The sequence below is a fragment of the Phytophthora infestans genome, genomic scaffold (assembly GCF_000142945.1).
Source record: "Phytophthora infestans T30-4 supercont1.67 genomic scaffold, whole genome shotgun sequence".
NCBI lineage: Eukaryota > Oomycota > Peronosporomycetes > Peronosporales > Peronosporaceae > Phytophthora > Phytophthora infestans.
In genome coordinates this window covers 550517-564712 of record NW_003303692.1, presented here as the reverse complement: position 1 = coordinate 564712, position 14196 = coordinate 550517, and the positions used below count along the sequence as shown (strand labels likewise).

The following is a 14196-nucleotide window of genomic DNA, read 5'->3' as shown; positions in this document are numbered from 1 at the left end:
AGGGCATCATACAGCCCGCAGTGGGTGTGCTCGAGGATATCGAACGTCAGGCCATTTTGAAATAGTCCGTTATTCCTGTCCGACTGTTTCCTGTCCACCTCGAGAGTTACAGTGAAAAGCGTTCGCTTAAAAGGCTTGAGCGAGACAATGGACCTGGTGGTTCGTGCATGTGTCGAAGCCGACGAAGCGTCGGTGGAATTGCTGCCTGCACCTGAGGCAAGCACGCGTCGCCAATTGTTTGGCCTCACCCATGCCGGCGCGTTGATCGAGACGTCGCAAGTCACGCTTTGTGCCGAGATCAAGGACACCACGCCGGCTAGTTCGACGGAAGAAAATGTCGCTACAAGTCAAGCAACACTCGCTGGTTTCGCGTCGTTCGATGACCAGATCCCTGCAGCTCTGGCGCGTTGGCCCGAAGTCCGTGACTATCTAAAGAAGAGGCTTCGATTCGGCAAACCTCGTGGATGTCTACTGCTCCTGGCGTTCCGGTACGACGCGGCAGTCGCTAGTGAACGCAAGGTACTAACGGCTCTACTGCATCAATTGTTTATAACGCGACCGGAACTTGGTGGAGTCGTCCTTGCAGTGCACGTGGGTGTGGACTTGGAGGAGCTGGGCGTGTTGGCGCAGACGTTCTCGTGCTACGAAGCCGTGGGGCTCAGTACTGGTGGCCTACTCATGTTCTACCGTGCCGTTCGCACAGACTACACTCCCAGTGTCTTCATACGTCAGCCTCTTTGTACCGAGACTGAGATCGACCAGCTTCAGACGATGGTGAAGAAGAACGAAGAGACCAAACGCAACACGTGGTTCGACGCTGCTACGGACCCCACTCGAGTCTTGTCCAACCAAGACGAACACCGAGCGTGCTTCTTAGCGCAGTGTGTGGACACTCAACAACCGTGTGGTGTATTGGCGTGTACAGACTCCATCGACACAGACCAAGCGGATGCGTACGCTCGTCTCTTCTCAGCCATGTATCGCCAGGCGAATGCAATGCCCGACGAGGCTGCAAAGACGTCGATCGCCCCCACGCCACCTTCCCCCACTGCTGAGACGAGACATTTGACTCGGACTTGTGGTGGACCACCCAACCTCATCGTCCTGGGCCCCACGGGAGCTGGCAAGAGCACTCAAAGCACGAGGTTGGCTCGAGAGTTTGGTGTGGTGTACATCTGCACTGGAGACTTATTGCGGCAAGCAGCGAGTGACCCCAAGTACACTGACGTGAGCCGGTTCCTAGTCGCCGGAGACCTCGTTCCAGACGCCATCGTCAAAGAAATCGTACTGCATCGTCTTAGTCAATTAGACTGCAAGACTCGAGGCTGGTTAGTGGAGGGGTATCCTCGCACAGAGACTCAGGCGCGAGTTCTATTGAGTCAAGGTTACAAACCCGATGTTGTAGCCATTCTGGAACTCTCCGATGACGACGCGAGTCAGCGAGACGTCGGAGGCAGCAGTGACGCCCCCGTCGGTCGACGACTCGCAGTGTATCGAGAGCACCGGGAGGCAGTTCAGCAGACCTTCGTCAAGATGTCCACTGTGGTCCACGTCGACGCTGCGAAATCTCGTGACGCGACGACAAAGAAACTGGTGCTGGAGATCCATCGAGCGCGAGGGTCTCGAGGGCCCTTTCGAGCTCGAAACCCGCCACAGTTGATCATCACGGGGCCTCCAGCCAGTGGCAAAGGCACGCAATGTGAACTCCTCGTACGTGCCTTGGACGTCGTGCACTTGTCTACGGGCGAGATGCTTCGTCAGGCGGTTCGCGACAGCACTTCACTGGGTCAACAAGCGCAAGGATACATGGACAATGGCCAGCTGGTTCCTGATGAGCTCATTGTGGGTGTCGTGCTGGAGCGGCTGGCTCAACCAGACTGCAAGTCCCGTGGCTGGCTGCTGGACGGCTTCCCACGCACAGAAGCTCAAGCGCTCGCGCTGCTGGCTGCACGGATCGCTCCGGACTGTGTGCTGGCACTGGACGTGGCAGACGACCAAGTGGTCAAGCGCATCGCTGGTCGACGTCTCGACCCCGAGACTGGCAAAACGTACCACATGGAGCTCAACCCTCCGCCCTCGGACGTGGCTGCTCGTGTGATTCAACGCAGCGATGACACAGAGGAGACGGTGCGTACTCGACTGCAGCAATATTATGCGCACAGTGAGGCTGTCGTGTCGACATTAAGCGGCGTGTGTGAGCTGATCCAAGCGGACGGAACGCGCTCCGTCGACCAGGTAGCAGAGCAGCTGCTGGGTGGGGCGGAGCGCTGCCTGCTACGCAACAATGCGGCCATCATCTCGCTCTTCAGCATGAACTCAATGTACCAAACGCGTGCGTCACTGTTCCTGGCAAATGGTACGTTTCAGATTTATCCGTCGAGTTCTAATATTTAGAACTTTCTAATGTTGATATTGTGTTTTTTATTTAGTTTTTGAACACTTCAAGGACAAAGATTGCGTCTTGCTGTGTCTACCCGAGAGCTGCAACAGACCTGTCATTACCAGCGGCTTCCGGTCTGTGTGTGGCGATCCGTCCGTCTCGACTGTTGCTCGTTTGAAGCAGCAAGACGAGGACAACGCGGCTACTACTACCGAGACCAAGCACCACAAGCACGACACGCACAAGCTCTCGGTGTTGTATGCTTTCCATCGTGATGAGTTGCCTTTCCTCTCGAACTTCACGCTCGATGTCAATTCGGTCGATGAAGTGCAACATGCTGAGCTGGTGATCGTCAAAGGGTTGGGTGTCAAGGGCTTCGGTCTCAGGGTGAAGTCCTGGACGCACAAGTGCTTCGAGTTGCTGGGCTTTGGCTGCAAAAAGGACAAGAAAGTCAAGTGTCAACGAGCGAATGAACGTCCCAGAGCGGCCACGTCTGAAATTGTTAAGCCCGATGGTATAAATTCGTGTGATGGCCACACAGACGACGGCTATCGAAACACGATTCATTAGTGAAAGGACAATCTCGCTAATATAATTTGATCTTTCCTACATATTGCTTTTTATGAAGGGGTAAATGGTAGATTTAAGCCAGCAATTCGTACTGGTGTTGACGACGAAGACGTGCGTTGTGCAGCGTCGTACTGTAGCGTTGACGTAGAGCTTCCATCAAGCACAAGGCCAGCAGAGCGCACGCCGGATAGAACTTGTGGCGCTCGTACTGCGCCAATTCCTCTCCACTATTTGCAAAGAGAATAATTATTCAAAAATTGTTAGCTGCATTTTCATAGTTATATCAAGAGACAACCAAAACATACCTGAGCTTGAGTTCGCTGCTGTGTTCACGTAAGAAGTTGTCTATGGCCCCTCCTTGAGTGAAGATGACGACGGCCAAACCAAGTTCGGCCAGTGAGATCCAAAGCAAGACGTCGGATGATAGGGCCATACATCCAGAACAGCTTCGGAACGCGAGTCCGAAGCCGCTCATAAGCGACGCGATTATCAGAACGCTGCCAATTGTCAACAAGGGGACTGGATATAAATGGTTAGACATTGAGAACCGATTAATTCGGACAGCGACGCACCATATAACCACAATGGAGCATAGTGGCTCGAGCCAATGTAACAGCTGTAGATGCAGAGCGCAATACCCGCGAGCAAGTCCACACCGTTGAAGATGAAGAGGCCGGTTCCGGCAAGGAATTCCGAGCACGAGCTCATCGCGTCAAGAGAATCGAGAATCGGAAACAAGCACATATAATACACGAATGTCCGGTGACAGTAGTGTAAATTACGTTTTGCTCCGAATCAGGAGATTACCTGCGTGACGCAAGGCGCATCAGCGCCAATCGATAATGTATTACGAACTAAGACATACATTCCAAGTACATGTACATGTAGTGTACACCTCTGTATTATAAACATGTACAGCATGGAAATCAATCTACGCCAGGTCGTCGGATGACGTTGGATTCTGTTGTCAACAATTGACTCAGACACTGTTTCAGTGATCAGTCTTTCCTCATTCTGGATAAAACATCCGCTCGACGTACGTGACGCCTTTGTGCCAATTGTCTGGGTGATTTGAAGGACCTCTTTTTCAATTAAATGCAATGTACTTCGAAGTAAAATAGTTGCGAGCGCCTTCCATCGGGCTCACCATGCGGAACACAGGCGAAAAACGACAGCCCGACCTCGTTGAAGTGCTTACAGATGGGATTAACTTCAGATTGTGTATGCTGAGACCCTTTACAGCGCAAACTACCGTAGGAAGATAGTCGAGATGGCCGGCGGGAGATCCATGCGTCTAAGTGCATGGGCTACAAGTTTAGTGTGCAGGTAACATATCCAGTAAATTTTGTGCTTTTGCGCTGCAATCCACCTCCTCTGTGATTATGTCCGTGGTATGATTGGTCCGAGGGGGGACCAAACCAGACTTCAGTCTAAAAAGTGATCCCAACATACACTTACCATCCAACCGTATGGCAAAATGTATGCTCCTCACGAACTCTCAAACTATTAATACATGGAGTCACGCTTCAGTTTGTCGTCGTCATATTGCTGTTCTAGCCTAAGATCGGCCAGGAATTTCCGCCTCTCATTCGCTCAAAAGTAAACCAATCACATCTCAGTTTAAGTTTGGAGCTAACTTTGCCACACATCGACAAACCGTCGCCCCAGATCCCAGGACACATTATTGAATCTGCCACGTGCCATCCAAGTCGCCGCTCCGAGCACTTAAGACGCCAGAAGACTAATTTCTATATCAACCATGTCTGAGTTTAAAATGACCATTTGTTGCATGGGCGCTGGCTACGTGGGTGGTCCCACCATGGCCGTGATCGCTGCCAACTGCCCAGACATCAAAGTGGTCGTCGTGGACGTGAGCGCACAGCAGATCGCCAAATGGAACACGCCGGACGACATCCCCATCTACGAACCCGGACTTAAAGAGCTTGTGGACGCACGTCGCAACAAGAACCTCTTCTTCTCCACAGACTTGGACAAGTACATTAACGAAGCCGACATCATCTTCGTGTGTGTCAACACACCCACGAAGACCAGCGGTATTGGCGCTGGCAGCGCTGCCGACACGAAGAACTGCGAAGCTTGTGCACGGAAGATCGCAGACGTGGCTACGGAGGGCAAAATCGTCGTCGAGAAGTCCACCGTGCCCGTGCGTACGTCCGAGAGCATCAAGGCCGTGTTGCGCGCGAACTCGAAGGGTCTTAATTTCGAGGTGCTCTCTAACCCCGAGTTCTTAGCCGAAGGGACGGCTATTGACGACCTGCAAAAGCCAAGTCGTATTCTGATTGGTGGAGCCGAGACTCCCGAAGGTCACCAAGCCGTCGAGAAGCTCGTGAGCGTGTACGCGCACTGGGTCGCGCGCGAACGCATCATCACCACGAACGTCTGGTCCTCTGAGCTCTCGAAGCTCGTGGCCAACGCCTTCCTGGCTCAGCGTATCTCGAGTATCAACTCGATCTCGGCCGTCTGTGAAGCTACCGGCGCGAATGTGCACGAAGTGGCTCGTGCGGTTGGTGCGGACGACCGTATTGGCGCCAAGTTCTTGAACTGCTCGGTCGGCTTTGGAGGCTCGTGCTTCCAGAAAGATATCTTGAATCTAGTATACCTGGCAGAGAGCTTCCACTTGCCGGAAGTGGCCGAATACTGGCGCCACGTGGTCACCATGAACGAGTATCAGAAGACTCGCTTCGCTACGACCATGATCCGTCGTATGTTTAACACGGTGACGAACAAGAAGATCTGTATTTTCGGGTTTGCCTTTAAGAAAGACACTGGCGATGTGCGTGAGACGCCTGCCGCTACGATCGTCAAGTATCTGCTGGAGGAGAAGGCCAATGTGGCTGTGTACGACCCTCAAGTCAAGCTGGAAGACATGATGCATGAGCTCGAATACCAGGGCGTCAACAGCACCAGCCATCCGCAGATGGACAAGCTGCTTAAGGTGTACAATGATCCGTACGAGGCCGCTAAGGACTCGCACGCTATCGCTGCGCTGACTGAGTGGGACGAGTTCAAGACACTGGACTACGCCAAGATCTACGAGAACATGACCAAGCCTGCCTTCTTCTTTGATGGCCGCAACATCCTCCCGCATGAGAAGATTGCCGAACTGGGAGCCAAGGTGTACGTCATTGGCCGTGCCGACGTCATCTCGGGTGAACTGCCCTTTTAGAGCCTGCAGCGCGTAAGCGGGTAGTGAGCAGGCGTTAAGCAATGCCAGCATTTTTACATTTCGTTGCCGTTTTTCCTAAGCGTAAATAAAGTCAATTCTGTAGGCAAATTAGTCCAATAATCGTACACAATAGAATCGGACTCCGATTCTATTGTGTACGGCGTTGTGCGCGTTTAAACACTCAGTCAAGATCAAGATCCCACTCGACTACATGTAGTTAAAAGCGCCGTAATACTGTTCCCGAACAAACAAAGAGTCACCGCAAAGGTTTTTCAGAGTTCCAGTGGTACAGCGTGCCATAACATCGGCACATTGTGCCGCCCTTTGTAATAGAAAAGGTACATGTAATGAACTCACAAACCTTTTAGAACAAATTACGGTCTAAATGGGCTATCACGATTATATCAGCTATGTCAATGTCAAACCTTCGTTGTTGTATGGAGTAGCAAAACAGAGCCAAAACCATCTTTATCGCAATAACAAGTCAAAGCAGGCAGAAAAGTTCGGAGCGGATACATGTTTCCGGATGCAGTGGTCTTGGCCTTGCGTTCTGCCAGAACCGCCGTCATCAGCTGGTCATTCGTCGATTGGAGTCCAAGGTCGGAAGCAACGCACCGAGTTCTAATTCAACGAACAAATCGCCTCTATTCCTGTCTTGGTCGCTAAGAAATGAGCACCACCGCGCTATTACAAGCCTCCACTTCTCCTCCTCCTTCGCGAGAGCCGGAATACGCAGCATTGGAGCAGCTCGAGCCGCCTCTGTCCCATGCAATCGACATGGGGGTCAAAGTCTCACCGTCCGAGTCAGCGGCGATAGCAGGTGGGGTCTACGTGACCGCCTCGTCCAGTTGTGGGGCCTCCACTATCAAGCACAATCCGTTCACGTACACGACACCGGTGGACACGTACGAGAAGGCCAAGATGACCATCTTGTGTCTCTTAGGAGTCCCATTCATTCGTTTCGTACTGCTACTCTGTGTGGGCATTCTACTCGTCATCGTAAGTCACTTGGCTCTCATTGGGTACAAACCATTGGACGCTCACTCTGGAGCTCGTCCACCTCTGCCACGTTGGAGACGTATCGTCGGTTCGCCTGTGCCGTATCTGCTACGGTCACTGATGCTCATCGTGGGTTACTACTGGGTTCCAGTGAAATACCCTCCGAATTTTAATCGTCATGCCATGCCACGCGTCATCGTAAGCAACCATTTGACCTTCTTCGACGGACTCTACATCTTCACGTTGCTATCGCCCAGTATCGCCATGAAGACGGACGTAGCTAACCTCCCATTGATCAGTCGAATCGTGCAGATGATTCAACCGATTCTGATCGACAGAGGAACACCCGAAGGACGTAGAAGAGCGATGAATGACATCACGTCACATGTTGCTGATCCCAGTAAGCCTCCGCTTCTTGTATTCCCGGAAGGCACTACATCGAATCAAACGGTACTGTGTAAATTCAAGGTCGGGTCTTTCGTCTCAGGTGTACCGTGTCAGCCGGTTGTACTACGGTACCCCTACAAACACTTCGATTTGAGTTGGCCACCTGGGGTTTCTGGGTTGTACTTGGCGTTACGTGTGTTGTGTCAGGTGTACAACCGATTGGAAGTGGAGATTCTACCAGCGTACTACCCGTCGGAGCGAGAACGGAAAGACCCTCAATTATACGCTATTAATGTGCGTGAGGTAATGGCCAAAGCGCTGGGAGTTCCCACAACGAACCACGCTTTTGAAGATGTAGCCATGTTGATGCGTGTCGGAGACTACGCCACAAAACACGTCGTACCACTGACAGACGTGGGTGAAGTGATCTCGCTAACGGCACTAAAGCGAGGTGACGTAGATCGCCTGGTGGGCTACTTCCGTCGCCACGACCTTGATAAGGACGGCCACTTATCTATGCAGGAGCTACGTGCACTGTTCCCTAATGACGATCCTGTGATCGTTGATCAGCTCTTCGACCTCGTTGATTTAGACGACAGTGGGCTCATCGATTTCCGGGAATTGTGCTTGGCTCTACGTGCACTAAACCCGCAGAATATCAACGAGGGAGACGACGCCTTGGCGAAATTCGCTTTCCGTCTCTATGATCTTGATAACAACGGAGTCATCGACGCCTCTGAACTGGAACAACTACTTCGCTTCCAACGCAACTTCTACGGCGTTTCTGAAGCGAGTGTTGCAGCCGCGTTACGTCAAGCTCAGGCAGAAAACACGACCGGTATCACTTATAACAGATTCGAGCAGCTGGTATTACAAAACCCCGAAGTTTTGTGGTACGTCCGCGACAAACTCGAAGTCCTACGTGGCTCCATGCGAGAAAGCAGTCTCGAGATTCCGTAGAGTGGGTGCAACACGTATGTAAAGTAAATGTACACAGGGTTGAACGAAACGCCTTCTCATGAAAAGCCACAGTCGACCCTTCATTATTCACTTGAGCATCGGGATGGATCACGCCGAGCTCTACGCTATCCGTCGCAGTGAACATGGCGATCAGAACGGGGTGCTCGAGCTGGATTCGCCCACTAAAGAGGCTCGTCGGTCGTATTTCGGTCGCGCGCTGTTGGGCGCCGTCATCGAGACGTCGTTTCTGGCACTCACAGCAACAGATCCGACGAGACCCGAACGTGTTTTAGGCTTTGCCGCCTTCGACAGCTCTCCACCGGGGGAATTAAACGCTGCAGCGTGTTATTCGGCATTCCTCGAGCACAAATTCGAGCTGCCACAGGTACGTTCTCCATTAAAACCAACCACACTTCTCATGCTAATATGTATACTACATAGGCTTCATCGTTCCTGTTTTTGACGTACTTTGCCCAACGTCAAGCGACTGTAGGGGCTGCCACTCGACCGCCAGTACTCAAGCATTTGTTGCACGCAATGTTTGCCACGTTGGTGAATAAGCGAAGTGTGTTGCTCGTTCTACCTGAAGACGTCAACGTCACAGAGACCGAACCAGCGTTAGCCAAGTTCTTCGAACGGGTGGCAACTCGATCGACGTCTGTGGAAGTTAAGAATAAGCGACTCGAGCAGCAATTCGCTAAGAACGCCAAGACTTTCAGTAAGTTTACAGTGTACCAAGCCAAGGTGGACGCCTTCTTCCCTTCTGTACATGTGCGTCGTGCCAGAGTCGAAGACCACGACGACTTGCAGCCGATTCTAACAGCTCAAGCTGAGTCTGTAACCTCTGCGTTTGGAGACTACTTTCTAGCCGAACTCATTCACGTCCAGGACGAACACAACGTCTGTCTTATCGCTGAAGCTGCCACTATTGGTCAGGGTCGAGCCGTTGGTCTGTTAGCAATCTCCAACCAGATCGACGTATCCACACTGCAAGATAACTTCGCTTTAAGTGCACTGAATGACCTCGCCAAAGGCAACATCACAGCACTGAACTCTGACAAGATCACTCCTCCTAGACTTGTGATCGCTGGACCACCAGCTGGAGGCAAAGGCACTCAATGTGAACTGCTAGTTGAGGCATTCAACGTGTTACATTTATCGACTGGTGATCTCCTACGTGCTGCTGTGGCGTGTGGCTCTACGTTAGGCGTCCAGGCTCAGCATTTCATGGACTCGGGCCAACTTGTACCAGATGAGTTAATCGTAGACGTCGTTCTAGAGCGATTGGGGCAACCAGACTGCGACAGTCGAGGCTGGTTACTCGATGGGTTCCCACGTACTGCGACTCAAGCTCAAGCGCTGCTAGCTGCAGGCTTCTGTCCGGACGCAGTCATCGCACTGGACGTCCCGGACGACGAGGTGGTTCGACGTATCGCTGGCCGTCGCGTAGACCCAGAGACGGGCAAGACGTACCACCTCAAGTTCAACCCGCCGCCTCAAGACGAAGACGTCTTAGCTCGCCTGATTCAACGCAGCGACGACACGGAGACGACCATTCGCCAACGTCTGGCTACATTCCATAAACATTTAGGCTCTGTTCTAGCTGCCTTTACTGTTCCTGACTCGGAAGCTAAGGTCATTACTGTGAATGGACTCCAGTCGAAACATGCAGTGGCTCAGCTTATCTCTGAACAAACGCGCACCATCAAGACAGCCCAGAAGCTGCGATACTTGATAAATCGCGGGGAGATGACACCACCAAAGCTGGTGATCTCCGGTCCACCTGCAGGTGGCAAAGGCACGCAATGTGAACAGCTTGTCGCGCTACTGAATGTGGTTCATCTGTCCACGGGGGATATGTTACGTCAAGCTATACGCGAGCAATCCCCGCTGGGTATGCAAGCTCAAGGCTTCATGGATGGCGGACAGTTAGTACCGGACGAACTGATTGTCGATGTGGTGCTGGAGCGTATCACTCAACCTGATTGTGAGAGCAGAGGATGGCTACTGGACGGATTCCCTCGCACGGCTACGCAAGCAGAGGCTCTGCTTGCAGCTCGTGGAGGGAAAGCTGCTCCTGATTGCGTGTTGGTGTTGGATGTTCCCGATGAAGAAGTAATCCGTCGTATTGCGGGGCGTCGCGTGGACCCCGAGACTGGCAAAACGTACCACGTCGAGTTCAACCCACCTTCTTTCGAGGTACAGGCGCGTGTTATTCAACGTAGTGATGACACGGAGGAGACGTTACGTACGAGATTAGAGCAATTCCATGCGCATAGCGATGGAGTCTTAGCTGCGTTTGAGGCATATCACGGCGAGAACGGTGCACCGGTACAGATTATCCGTGCGGACGGATTACAGCCCGCGTCGTTGATTGCCAAGGCGTTTGTAGCGCCCATTATTCAACGTGGTGCTGACGTTGAAGCTCGCGTTTTACAACGCACAGGAGCGGAGAATCTCTCCAAGTTGGCACGAGCTGAAGCGCACTCCAACTGCTTCGCTATCACCTTGTTTTGTGTGGGCGACGACGCCTTCGAGCGGTCTTCCTCGGCCGATCTACTGGTAGCTGCGTTCGCTACGTTCCCAACGCGTGACTACTGCTTACTTACACTACCGACACATGCACGAGAGCCCCCTTGTCTCGCTTTCTTCTCGCGAATTACAGCGCGACCAGCCAGTGCCTTCACACATGCTCTGTATGTACTACATCGCGACGCTATCTCCTTCTTCTGTCCTCAAACAAGCGACGGCCGCGGTGTCCTTCAATCTGTCCAGATCGACGTCCAGCGCTTGCTATCAAGTGCCGAAAGCGCAGCATTAACCCCATTAATGGCGGGACTGAACCGGCAAACGCGTCGAGCACTCGATCAAGAGCTTGACGCTGCCAATGAAGAGGCTGAAATCGATCTGGAAGACTCGCCAAGACACACAGCATTTATCGTACGTGCCAACGGACAAGTCGTTGGGTTGGCGGCGCTCGCTCGACAGCCAGAAGTGGCGACTTTGCTGCCTCATCACTTCGATATCGACCGAGTGGCACGCATGGAGTTTCACCGTGCCAAAGATCTGGCATTTGTACGTCATCTGATTCTAAATCCTATATTCGCGTCTTGTTCGCGAGTCATCTTACTTGAGTTGATGAGGCTTTTCCGCAAAACTTGCCTCATTTACCAAGTCCCGACGGGTCTTGGAACCAGCACGAGCAACTTAACGTCGACAACGTTCAGTGCTGCGCTCGAGGAGTTCGTGCTTGCTCCTCCACGACGTGGTGCGCATACAAATACAAGGAAAACACTACTCCCTGCCACAAAAGACACTGAGGAAGTGAGTGACGACGTCAAGGATGAACGAGAGCGCGTACGTAGAGCGGCAGTTTGTGCTGCGTTTGCGCTGTTCGTGCTGCCCAAACGCTTGCTGTCTGAACCGAAGATGACTGTCAACCAGCGCGTCGTGTTTGTAGGCGCTTCAGACGCAGCATTGAGCTGCTTAGCTCGCCTTCTAGCGACTCCGTATCTGTATTTCTCCAACTTAACGCTCATCTCTCCGCATGGTTTGACCGTGGCAACAATGGATGAAAGTGATGACGATACCCTGACTCCCCGAGCTTCGGATTTTGCCAAGAAGAGCTTGTTTACAGCTATAGAGTTGGAGCAATTCAGTCTGCGCACTCATGTACGAGTGATTGAGAGTCGAATGGTGCGTCTAGATCGCGAAACTCGAGCTGTGATTCTCCAAGATGGCTCGTGTATTCCATACGACTACCTCGCGCTTACTACGGGGCTTCAAGACGGCACATGTACGTCACTCAAGAAGCCACCACGATTCATAGACGAAGGCTTTGGTGACGGTACCACAACGGCTGCAATGTATTCTCCTCCAGTTATCCCGAAACAAATGATGATATTGGGAGACGTACCAACAGCTCAAAAACTCCACACTGTATTAAGCACGAAAGAGGCAACGACTGGAGGCTCCATTGTGGTGTATGGTAGTTCATTGCTGGCGCTTCAAGTGATCCAGGCTTTGCTTATTCGAGGGATTAATGGCAGTCGTATTCATCATGTTTCTTCATCACGAGACAACGGAAGTGGTGTCTTTGAGGATATTGTGGTCCGGTCAGAGATGGACAAACAGTATGCTAACAGTGGAGTCACACTTCATACAGCTACCAAGATTGTTGCTATCGAAACGAAATCTGGAAACGATGACGAACTAGAAGGTGTCCGCGTCTTGGCTTTAGAAGGATCTAAAAATCCAGGCGATGATTCTATTGCTGATGGAGAGTTGATACCGTGCTCGTGGCTGCTTTGTTGCCAGCATAATGACTCAGACGCCGACGTCTTTCGTGCTATAAACGAAAGTGGTCTTGTATACGACGGCCGTTTGGTTGTGGATGGACATATGCGCACAACCGACGCACACGTGCTGGGTGCTGGACCGTTATGCCGTTTTTCGAGACGATTTATGTCAGCCAAACTACACGAACACTACAGCAGCCGCGAAGGTGGCGAGTTACTCGCGAAATCGCTGCTTCAGTTGCTTGATCCAATGGCTACTCAGGAGCCTTCAGAAGTGCATCCGTTACCTACACAACCGTCGAAAACGTGGATGGTTCCACCTCCAGACATGGAACTTCCTGTGGTTCGAAGTGCTGTGGTACTCGGTGGCAAATTCTACGTACAGATAAGCATCCCAACTCTTACTAACACCTTGGCACTACAATCGCTGCCCACAAATACCGCGTCGCGAACGACAGACGTAAATCTCATTGATACGGACACGCACGCCCCTTCTCGCCCTACTAGCGGAGCCACCAAACCGTCTCGGTACACGTGTCTACTCTTTGATGACGTAGGAGTACTGAATCGACTAGAATACTTGGGAGACGTCCCTGTACCCGTCCGCGATCTACAGAACCTTGTGGGATTGCATGAAGCGTATCTAAACAGTGCACTGGCTTCGTATTCGGCCGGTAAAGTGCACGACTGGGTCTCGTTCTTCGCAGACCCGTGGGCCAATGCGTTGTACCACGACCGCTTTCCAGCTTTCCGTACTAAACTGCGTACGCTCTTGGCCAAGGACGACGGCGTCCGCGCTATTGCAGACGATGCAGTAGCGTTTATGAGAGAGACTGGAGATACGAAGGGGGCGATGGCATTGGCGCAGGAGCGTGTAGGACGTGGTGGTAGCTCTCTGGAGCCGTCCACTCGTAGGTTGGTGGAGAGTCAAGTCCTTGAGTTCCTGGGCAACAATCGAGACGTCCTCAACATGTTTCTATTGCCGAAAGGCGGAGCTCCAACGCGACCAGGCAGCAAGTGAGACAGACAAGTTGTAGTTGCAAGGAGACGGAATGCAATCGGTCAACTAACTGCATACGAATGGGTGGAGCGTCATACGTTGGGCGTGTCGTCAACTCAAAGATCAACTTAAGGTGGGTACTGTACGTTACTTGCAATGCAACGACAGAGTGTCCTTTCGGCGACGAATCGAAGATGAGATTTCAGATCATTTAATTACAGAGACGAGACAATCTTTTGATCCAATTAAATAGGATTTTTTTTTTCAAGTTAAAGCTGGTTCTTATGTCAAAGTCGCTTTTTATTCAGATTTACATGTTATGTTTTAGTGCGTCCAAATAGTGCTTGACTGTCAATTTCTTCACGTATGACGCTTCGTTCGTTGATGTATCGTGAACGTTGCGTGATGTTGAAGT

At 51.9% G+C, this 14196-nt stretch overlaps 5 protein-coding genes across 5 annotated transcripts; 4 read left to right on the top strand and 1 right to left on the bottom strand.

Moving 5' to 3' along the window:
* Nucleotides 1-77: 77 nt before the first annotated feature.
* Nucleotides 78-2853, top strand: PITG_18377 (adenylate kinase, putative; the record flags this gene model as incomplete). The annotated part of the gene is made up of 3 exons (XM_002997777.1): nt 78-2356; nt 2430-2658; nt 2739-2853. The coding sequence occupies 3 exons, from the start codon at nt 148-150 to the stop codon at nt 2851-2853; spliced, it is 2553 nt and encodes an 850-aa protein (XP_002997823.1).
* A 170-nt stretch (nt 2854-3023) lies between these two features.
* PITG_18376 (uncharacterized protein) lies at nt 3024-3658 on the bottom strand (the record flags this gene model as incomplete). The annotated part of the gene is made up of 3 exons (XM_002997776.1): nt 3024-3177; nt 3256-3469; nt 3523-3658. 3 exons carry the CDS (start codon nt 3656-3658, stop codon nt 3024-3026), a joined length of 504 nt encoding a protein of 167 aa, XP_002997822.1.
* A 989-nt stretch (nt 3659-4647) lies between these two features.
* PITG_18375 (UDP-glucose 6-dehydrogenase) lies at nt 4648-6137 on the top strand (the record flags this gene model as incomplete). Its single annotated transcript, XM_002997775.1, has 1 exon — nt 4648-6137. One exon carries the CDS (start codon nt 4710-4712, stop codon nt 6135-6137), a length of 1428 nt encoding a protein of 475 aa, XP_002997821.1.
* A 669-nt stretch (nt 6138-6806) lies between these two features.
* Nucleotides 6807-8483, top strand: PITG_18374 (lysophosphatidylcholine acyltransferase, putative; the record flags this gene model as incomplete). Its single annotated transcript, XM_002997774.1, has 1 exon — nt 6807-8483. The coding sequence occupies one exon, from the start codon at nt 6807-6809 to the stop codon at nt 8481-8483; it is 1677 nt and encodes a 558-aa protein (XP_002997820.1).
* A 103-nt stretch (nt 8484-8586) lies between these two features.
* PITG_18373 (adenylate kinase, putative) lies at nt 8587-13802 on the top strand (the record flags this gene model as incomplete). Its single annotated transcript, XM_002997773.1, has 4 exons — nt 8587-8868; nt 8925-11751; nt 11809-12704; nt 12768-13802. 4 exons carry the CDS (start codon nt 8587-8589, stop codon nt 13800-13802), a joined length of 5040 nt encoding a protein of 1679 aa, XP_002997819.1.
* Between the last annotated feature and the right edge of the window lie 394 nt (nt 13803-14196).